Raw genomic sequence first — 8,521 nt, forward strand, 5'->3', positions numbered from 1 at the left:
TTTAACTTGAGGTGAAAAAAATAAAAATAAAAACCTCACTCCTGCTTCTTCTGACACCTAATGATACATCGCCACCTTCACTCCTCACCCAAAGTGTTTTTCTGCATGACCAGTGTGCAAGTGACGTTCACATAGTTTACAAACCTAAGACCTATGAGAAAAACATTTCATCTGAACCTCCGTAATCATGACAAGAGATTGGTTAAAATGCCAAGATAAGAAACAATTTATTATAGAGAGAAGAAAAATTTCTCATCCAAAATATAGAAATCTGTACAACTTTGCCACAATCAATATACATGAACTGTACAAATTTACACCAGTTCATAATTTACCAAATAAAAGATGACTAACAAAGTTCACAAAATAGATGGTGGTTTGTGGAAAAGACTTTTACCCAATTAAGTACAAGGAAAGTTACAAACCAGACCTCCACTTTCTAAAAATAAGAAGTTTAGTCAGTCTTAGAAAACTACAAGCAAATGTACAGAGAGCTGGCTGGTGCTAACAACCACAGTTGAGACAGTGTCTTTTTAAGGGTCTTTTAAAAGCCTGTTGCCACGGTAGAGTCTGGTCACTTGCTACTTTCAAAGCCAAAAACACAATACAAGGTCTGACCATTTTCCCCGGGTCATGCGTACTAGTTTGTCTTTATGTACATTTATACATGTAAGTGCTAGGTAAAAGTCTCCATGTAAAATTTCCAGTACTACCATGCTTAAAACATTGAGCTTCCCTATTGAGCTGCCAAAAAAGTTACTGATAACTTTCAAGTGTAATAGTGCAAATTCCCCTGCAAGATGGACTGCAGAGGAGGGTTCTTCGAAAATACAGGTTTTTTTTTTTTCCTTAAATCGACTGATGTGACAAATTGGGTCTAAGATCTAGGAGAAACAGAAACCACCCTGTGACTTCACTCCCTAGCAAATAAAGTGATCCTTCACTTGGACTCACAGGCTATTTAAATCACTGAAAGGTACTGTCCAAACTATGGCACTGTCACTTAAAAAAAAAAATTATTACCACTCTATCTTGTGCCAGGTCTTCACAGCTGTGACATGGTTTAAATTCCATAATCCATCCCCAAGAGGAGCCCACCCAAAGCAAAAAATCAAATTTATCCATCCATTATAAGATGATCCATCCATAGACTATATCTTAACCTGATACAGTCATCATATTGTAGTTTTTGGAAGGGCTTGTTCTGCCCAAGAGAAGTTCCTCCTTACAACTGATTCTGCTGTCTACCATTTGCACGTTGGTGCTGCTGTTTGGAGTGCTACCTCCTGCTGGCGAGGCTTCATACAGCACACAGATGGAACCATCCTCCCCAATTCGGTAGGACACTTCGTAGGGGTCAACCCAGAGTGTGAGTTCACTTGGGAGAAGCCTGAACAACTCTTGACTGCTCAGTCCAATCCGCTGGGCTGCCTGTCCAATCAGAGGATCCATCTTATGGTTGATGCGAATACAACGGTAACCTGATCCCTTGCACGGCTTTTCTGGGAACCAGTGATGTTTGTAATGTTCTGTGTGGAAGGAAAGAACAGAGAAACAATGCTTAGACCGGCAGTCATGAATTGTACTTTCCTCCTCCTGCTAGTCTCGGAGGAGCGAAAACGAAAACCACCAACTTTTACAAATGTCCAGGATTGCGTTCGCTATCTTGAGACAGGATGGAGAAAGAGCAGATGGGGTTTCCAAATTATTAGTGTGGCAAACACTGCCCTGGTACTGGCCAGCTGAGCCGCCAAAACAGGAATCTAGTGAGCAGCCTGGGCTGGCTAGCTAGCTGGATGGCACGTAAGACCGGGCGGGAACCTGTTTACTTTTTCCACCCCACCATGGTCGCACACAATAGACTTTATGACTGGGGGGGGAGGAGGGGGGGCGCTCAAGACAACTCCACGGTGGACTGTTAACCCCGAAGGGAAGGAAAACAAGAAACCCTAAACCCAGATCTGTGCTGGGGTGTAATTGTACCGGTGACAAATCCGATGATTAATGGGCAAGAAACATAGGAGGTGCGGAGACCTGGCACGTCGGTCCGGGGCCGGCTCCGGGACAAGGAGGCGACAAGCCACTAAGGGGTCCGGCCGCCGACCCCGCAACGGTCGCGGCGACTTGGCGGAGAGGACCGACGGGACGCCGGACCCTGGCTCTTTTGTCCCCCGCAAGCGGCCGGTAGCCGTCGGGGCGCAGTTCCGCGGCGCCCCGCTCGGGATCCTTTGTTGTGCGTGTCGCGGCGCCCCGCCGCCCAGCCCCCCCCACCCCCAGCCACCACCGGGACGCGCCCGTTAGTGGCGGCCCGCGGCGGGCCCCGCGCCCCGCTCACCTGCCAGCAGCTCCTGCAGGCTCTGGCTGAAGGTCTGCAGCTGTCGCTCGCTCGTGAGCCCCTTGGTGCGGAGGAACTTGGAGATGAAGGACACCGCGGCGGCGATCTCGCCTATCATGGTGGCGGCCCGAGTGTAGAAGGGATGCATGGGGGCGGCGGACGGGGGTGGCCCGGGGCGGCCGGGGCTCGGCGGCGCGGCCCCGACGGCGGAGCGGCCACCCCGGGCTCCCGCCCAGACTCGACGGCCGAGAGGAAGCGAGGACGTGAGGCGCGGGCGGCTACTGGTTCTAGGGGATTTTTTTTTCTTTCTTTTAGAGTAAAAAAGTTATTTTCAAGCCAGGAGGCGGCGGGAGAGAGAGAGAGAGGGGGACGAGCGACGGCGGCCTGGTCACATCGCTCGGACCTCCCCAGCCGCCTCCGCCTCCAGCTCGGTAGCCTCCGAGGATCCCAAGAGTTGCATTTCCAGCTCCGAGGGGCGAAGAGCTGCCGCCGCCGTGCAGCTCATTTTATAGCGCGGCCGAAAGGAAGTGGCGTACCCGGAGCGTGACGGCGGACGCCAGCCTATCCGGAGATCGCACCATTGTGACGTAGGCAGATTCGGAGCCGGAGGGGGCGGGAAGAAGGGCCGCCAGGGGGCGGACCCAGAGACCGGGAAGAGAGGGAGGAGCTGACGTAATCTGCTTGTAAACAAATAAACCCCCGAGTGGCTGCCTGAGACGTAGGAGCCTTGTGGGGCGGAGGAAGAAGCCGGGGAGGTGCGTGTGAAAGCTCCGCCTCCGCATTAGCTCCGCCCCCCGGCTCTGGCCGGCCCAGACCCTCCGGCCCTAGGTTCTTCCCCTTGCTGCTCACTGCAGGTCTCGGTGCCTAGATGCGCTTTCTCATAGTGGTGCGACCGGATCGGGGTTCGGTCTCCGCAGCCCGGTCCCGCGTCCCCGTGCGTACTCCATGTTTACATCTGGTTCTGGCTCCAATCTGCGGGGCTGGCAGCTTTGGTGGGAGGAGCGTGCAGTGGCGGAGCCTGGAACTCCAGAGTGTGCAGGGTTGGAGGGCCCGGCTCCCAAGAGCTACTACCTTCCTGGTGAACCCCGAGGGAGCTGGCAGACACCCGGGAACCCACTGTATCCCAGCCTGGGAAAACGGTGGGGACTTTAATTGTAAAACAGGTTAGTAAGAAAGGCCGTTGTGGCCGCTGTTTCAGGAGCGGTATAACAGACTCAAAAGAAAACGGTAGGAGGGCTTTGAAAATTAAAAACAACAACAACAAAAGATTTGCGTTTGTATTTTAAAAGTACACAAGGGTTTGTTATTATTATTTTACTAGTTCAAATAATGTCAGAACTTTAGAGTTGTGTTGCTATTAACGAAAGCAGAAGCTAAAACTTAAAACTTGTTGAGAGTGTTCAGCATAGATACCCAAATTTACTTGAAACTCTCCTTGCAAAAAGACATTTGGAAACAGCCTGGAAAGAAGGAAGGTATGGGTATGACCCTGCTAAAACTAGTAGGCCCAAAACAAGATTAACCAAAGTAGGAGAGGGGCGAGAGAGGAAAAAAAAAGATGAAGTCCAAGAAGATAGAAGGAGAAAACAAATCAGAGGCAAAAGTTGAACCCTACCACATGGACATAAATATCTGGAACTTGGTTGTCAATTGCAATGCACACCACTTAAAAAAAAAATGGGGCTAGCCGGTGTAGAGGAAAAGCAAAGGGATGATTGGTAACTGAGCCGATTGTTTGCTTCAATTAAAGCTTGATTTGATTTGAAAAAGTGACTTCGTTATTTTTTACTAATATACAATACTTAAATAGCCGTACATATGCAACCAATCCTTGAAAGATAATATTGCTAAGAAGCACTAACTTGTGAAAAGCATTAGTTTTTTTTTGAGAATAAAGTGAAACAAAAAAATAATGTCTTTTTTTCTTGAATTGTCAGATAGGACTTTGGGAAAAACAAATGGAATAGCAGGGTTTTCACTGTGCTGCCTGCGAGGCCTGTCTTGCCATACCAGAAGAACGAAGGCAGTCTTTGAACTCACATTGTCAGGTCTGCAGCACTCCTAACCCACCTGCCTCCCTCCCCGCCTGCTCTATCCTTTCCCTGTCAGTCAGAGTCCTTCTGGTTTGGATTAGGATGAAGACAAAGCAACTGTCTGCCTCTGTTGTGCCTGATCTCCAGTGTGGACTCCTATTGGCTCAGAGTATAAAGAGTCCTCAACAATACAAAAATAACGAAGCCAACAAATTACTAAGATTTGAACCATGACATCTCCCAGCCCCTGGTTCTCTCCACACACTTTCCTGCTTTCCCAAACACCAGCAGGACCTCATCTGAAAACTTTAAAATAAGTTCAAGGACCAGACATAGTGGTACACACTTTCCATCTTCCAGCCCTCTGGAGGCAGAGGCAGGCAGATCTTTGGGTTCAAAGCCATCCTGGTCTACACAGTAAGTTCCAGGCCAGCTAACACTGCACAGTCATATCCTTATCTCAAAACAAGCAAGTCAATTTAAGACATCTGTGAGGGCCGTCTCACAGAAGAGCATGGTGTTGTAATGGCCATCTTGCTTGACTGAAGAAACCGAGCACACTGTCAAAAGTTCTGTATTGAAAGTAAAAACTAGGAAATCAGGTCATAAACCAAAGAGTTTACAGCCCACTGTGGGTTAAGGGAGTCTCTCCAGCAGCACTGTGAAGCACCCGTGCCACTCAGAGGGACACAGTTCATAAATGCCTGTCACAGTGAACCAGAAGTGAAGCGGACAGAGATTCGGGAGACTAGCTGCAGAAGTCTAAGCAAATACATGTAATTAAGACGGGATCTCATGTAGCCCAGACTTGTCCCAAGCTCTTCACGATGCAAAAGATGACCTTGAAACTGTGATGCTCCTGTCTCCGTATCCTTGTATTGGGATGCTAGCTAACCACCATTCAAACCTGAGATGGAACCCAGGACCTCCAACATTCAAGCCTGAGATAGAACCCAAGGCCCCCTGAATACTAGCCAAAATTTAGCAATAGAACTATCATCCCATCCTGCAATCTTTCTGCTGTTTGTACAGCCATGTGAAATGGAATTTTCTTCACCTTCCCATGCTGTTCACACTAGTCAATAAAATCAACTTAAATGTCTGCTAAATCATGAATGGATAAAGAAGATGCGGTAATTTTGAATGGAATATTATTCACCCATAAAAAGAATGAAATCATTGAGATTTGTGACTGTGGATGGCACTGTGTGGCTTTTCCTGGAGAGAAGTAAGCAAGCATCTTTTCAACCCACAAGGGGCACTAGTGACAGATTGTAAAATAGTGAGGCGGTGGTAGCACATTCCTTTAATACCAGCACTCGAAAGGCAGAGGCAGGCAGATCTCTATGAGTTCGAGACCAGCCTGGTCTACAAGAGCTAACTAGGACAGCCTCCAAAGACACAGAGAAACCCTGTCTTAAATCCCCCCTCAAAAAAGGAGTGAGCTTAATGTGATTGCTTCCAGACCAGGGGAAAGTGATTGCTTGGAGGATAACAGGTGACTCAAAGATAGCTATGTCGCCAAAAAGCTTATCCCTGGAGCTCCTTGCAGACCCAGCATCTGGACTTATCAGAGTCCCTTATCAGGGGCTGTTATTACTGCTCATATTACCTTGTCAAGGTGTGTGTCTCTGGAGCTTTGTGAGAGGTCAAAGGTTGTTTGTTTCCTTATCCATGTAAATTTCATGTACTTCCTGAATCATAATGGTCCTCCCACCAGGAGGGAATGTTTCAGGTGGGAGGAAATACCTGCATGGCAGATGAAATTAGATGCCATTATAGTAAGTGAAATAGGTTAGAAACAGGCAATTCTAGACCTGATGGCACAGGCTTGTAATCTCATCTACTCAGGAGGGTGAGACAGGAAGACAGTCCTAAATTTGAGGCTAACCTAGGCTATACAGTGAATTCTAGGCTAGGCTTGGCTAACACACAATATAGTAAGATGATATCTCAGAAGAAAAAGTTGAGAGTACCTGGCAGTTATGAGAGGCAGGGAAGGATACAGTAAAGGGAACAATAGGATAAGAAAATCAGGTGTATCATTGTGTTGTTCTGAGGTGGGGTCATCTGTATGTGTAGCCCAGGCTGTTTGTAACTCACACAATAGTCAGGCTAATCTTAAGTTGGCACTCCTCTTGCCCAGGCCTCCCAATTATGAGTATTAGAGGTGTGTGTCACCATGTTTAGTGCAATATTTCTTGATAGATTTGCTTGTGAAAGCAAATTGCAATTATATAGCGGCGCAACTCGAATATGAGAAATGTCACACATGGTTGCCTCATTCCTATAACCCAGTACTCTGGAGACTGACAAGGGAAGGAAGAATGGTTGAGAGAACAAGGTAGGAAGAAATAATGATTGTGAATATTTTCATCAGGTAGAAATGATAGCTGAGGGCCAGTGGGATGGTTTATTGGGTAAGGTACCTGCTGGCAATCCTAATGACCTGAATTTGATCCCAGGGAGCCATATGCTGGAAGGAGAGAACAGACTCCTACCAAGTTGTCCTCTGACCTCCATATTCATACCTTAGCATGGGTGTTCATGAACACACACACACACACACACACACACACACACACACACAATGTAACAAAATATTAGAAAAAAAATGATAGTTGGCTGTTGTGGTAAACCCAGCACTCCAGAGGCAGAGGCAGCAGAATAAAGAGTTCAAGATCAACTTTGGCTAACGTAGTGAGTTAAAGTCTACCCAGAGCTCTCTGAGACCCTGTCTCAAAAGATCAAACAAGAAAAACAAATAAAAGCATTTAAAAAGAGAAGGGCGCTGAGGATGTAAGTCAGCAGAGTGATTCGCCTCTTGTGCATGAAGCCCTGGGTTACATCCCCAGTACCTCATGATCCCAGCATGATGGTCCATACCTGTCATCCTAACAGGATCAGAAACCACAATATTGTCAGGCGTTGGTGGCACACACCTTTAATCCCAGCACTCGGGAGGCAGAGGCAGGCGGATCTCTGTGAGTTCGAGGCCAACTTGGTCTACTGAGCAAGTTCCAAAACAACCTCCAAAGCAACACAGAGAAACCCTGTCTCGAAAAACCAAAAAAGAAAAAAAGAAAAGAAACCACAACATAATCTCCTTTAGACGGCTACATTCCCAGTTTGAGGCCAGCCTGGGATAAGTGAAACCCTGTTTCAGAAAGAAGAAGCCAAAAGGAGGAGAAAGTAAGGAAGGAGGAAGGAAGGAGTGGAGAGAAAGAAGGAAATGAAGTGGGAAAAATACCTCTGATTGAGTACTTGGGTAACATGAAAGGGTCTGTGTTCCATTCTTAATACGGAAAGGAAGAAAAGAAAAGGGGCTGTCATCATAAACCTCAGTCACAACAGCGTCACAGTGCTCTGTGGCACAACACTTGTCCAGCACGTGCAAGCCCCGGGCTTCAGTCTCTACTGCTGGGAAAAACGACACCAGCTTTGGAAACTGAAAGCTGTGTTGCTGATACTGAGCCATGCTCTGGTGAGGCCTCCATCCTCGTCTGAGCACAGCGCTGCTACGCCGTGTTTTGTTTTTGTTTTTTGTTGTTGTTGTTGTTGTTTTTTACTGTTGAACCAAGGTAAGAAAAGATTGACTTTTTAAAATATCATTTAAATTCCTCATTATGACAGAGTGTCTGCTTGAGTGAATGAGACAACAGCAGGGTTATTTCCTGGAGATCCACTGTACACACACTGTTTCAGGAACATGACTCTTTCTCTTCTCCTTTGTGTTTTTGTTTTTGTTGTGAGTCAAAGTCCCCTGTAGAACATCCTGGCCTCATAACTCAAAATGTAACTAAGGCTGACTTTTGAGCCTCAGGAGGCTTACCTCCTGAGTGCATGGATCCCAGAGGTACAATATTATAGCCAGCTAGGCACCCAACCCGGGGCTTCCTCCAGGCTAGGTTCTCATGAACATCCAGGCCTGGTTCTCATGAACACAATTAGAAAAAAAAAAGTGTGTGCCAGGAGGTGGTGGCGAACACCTATACACGCAGCCCTCTGGAAGCAGAGGCAGGCAGATCTCTGAGTTTGAGAGCAGTCTGGTTCACAGAGCAAGTTCTAGGAAAACCAGGGCTACACAGAGGGAAAAAAAATGCAACAAATTGCCTTTAAGCTATGTGTGCGAAATGAATATAAAACATAAAGG

General features: G+C 47.2%; 1 protein-coding gene across 1 annotated transcript; it reads right to left on the bottom strand.

Annotated features, from left to right (window-relative positions):
* Window positions 1-202: 202 nt before the first annotated feature.
* On the bottom strand, window positions 203-2,801 carry Btg1 (BTG anti-proliferation factor 1). The gene is made up of 2 exons (XM_005068016.4): window positions 2,336-2,801; window positions 203-1,529 (listed from the first exon to the last, which is right to left on the bottom strand). The coding sequence occupies exons 1-2, from the start codon at window positions 2,481-2,483 to the stop codon at window positions 1,159-1,161; spliced, it is 519 nt and encodes a 172-aa protein (XP_005068073.1). The 5' UTR covers window positions 2,484-2,801; the 3' UTR covers window positions 203-1,158.
* Between the last annotated feature and the right edge of the window lie 5,720 nt (window positions 2,802-8,521).

Source organism: Mesocricetus auratus, unplaced genomic scaffold, assembly GCF_017639785.1.
Source record: "Mesocricetus auratus isolate SY011 unplaced genomic scaffold, BCM_Maur_2.0 Super-Scaffold_100011, whole genome shotgun sequence".
NCBI lineage: Eukaryota > Metazoa > Chordata > Mammalia > Rodentia > Cricetidae > Mesocricetus > Mesocricetus auratus.

What these genes read in the sequence shown, in the direction of transcription:
- Btg1 (XM_005068016.4), bottom strand. Translation starts at nt 2,483, where the DNA reads ATGCATCCCTTCTACACTCGGGCCGCCACCATGATAGGCGAGATCGCC. An exon ending in CCTGCAGGAGCTGCTGGCAG is followed by an intron (nt 1,530 to 2,335) that starts GTGAGCGGGGCG and finishes CCTTCCACACAG; the next exon opens with AACATTACAAACATCACTGG.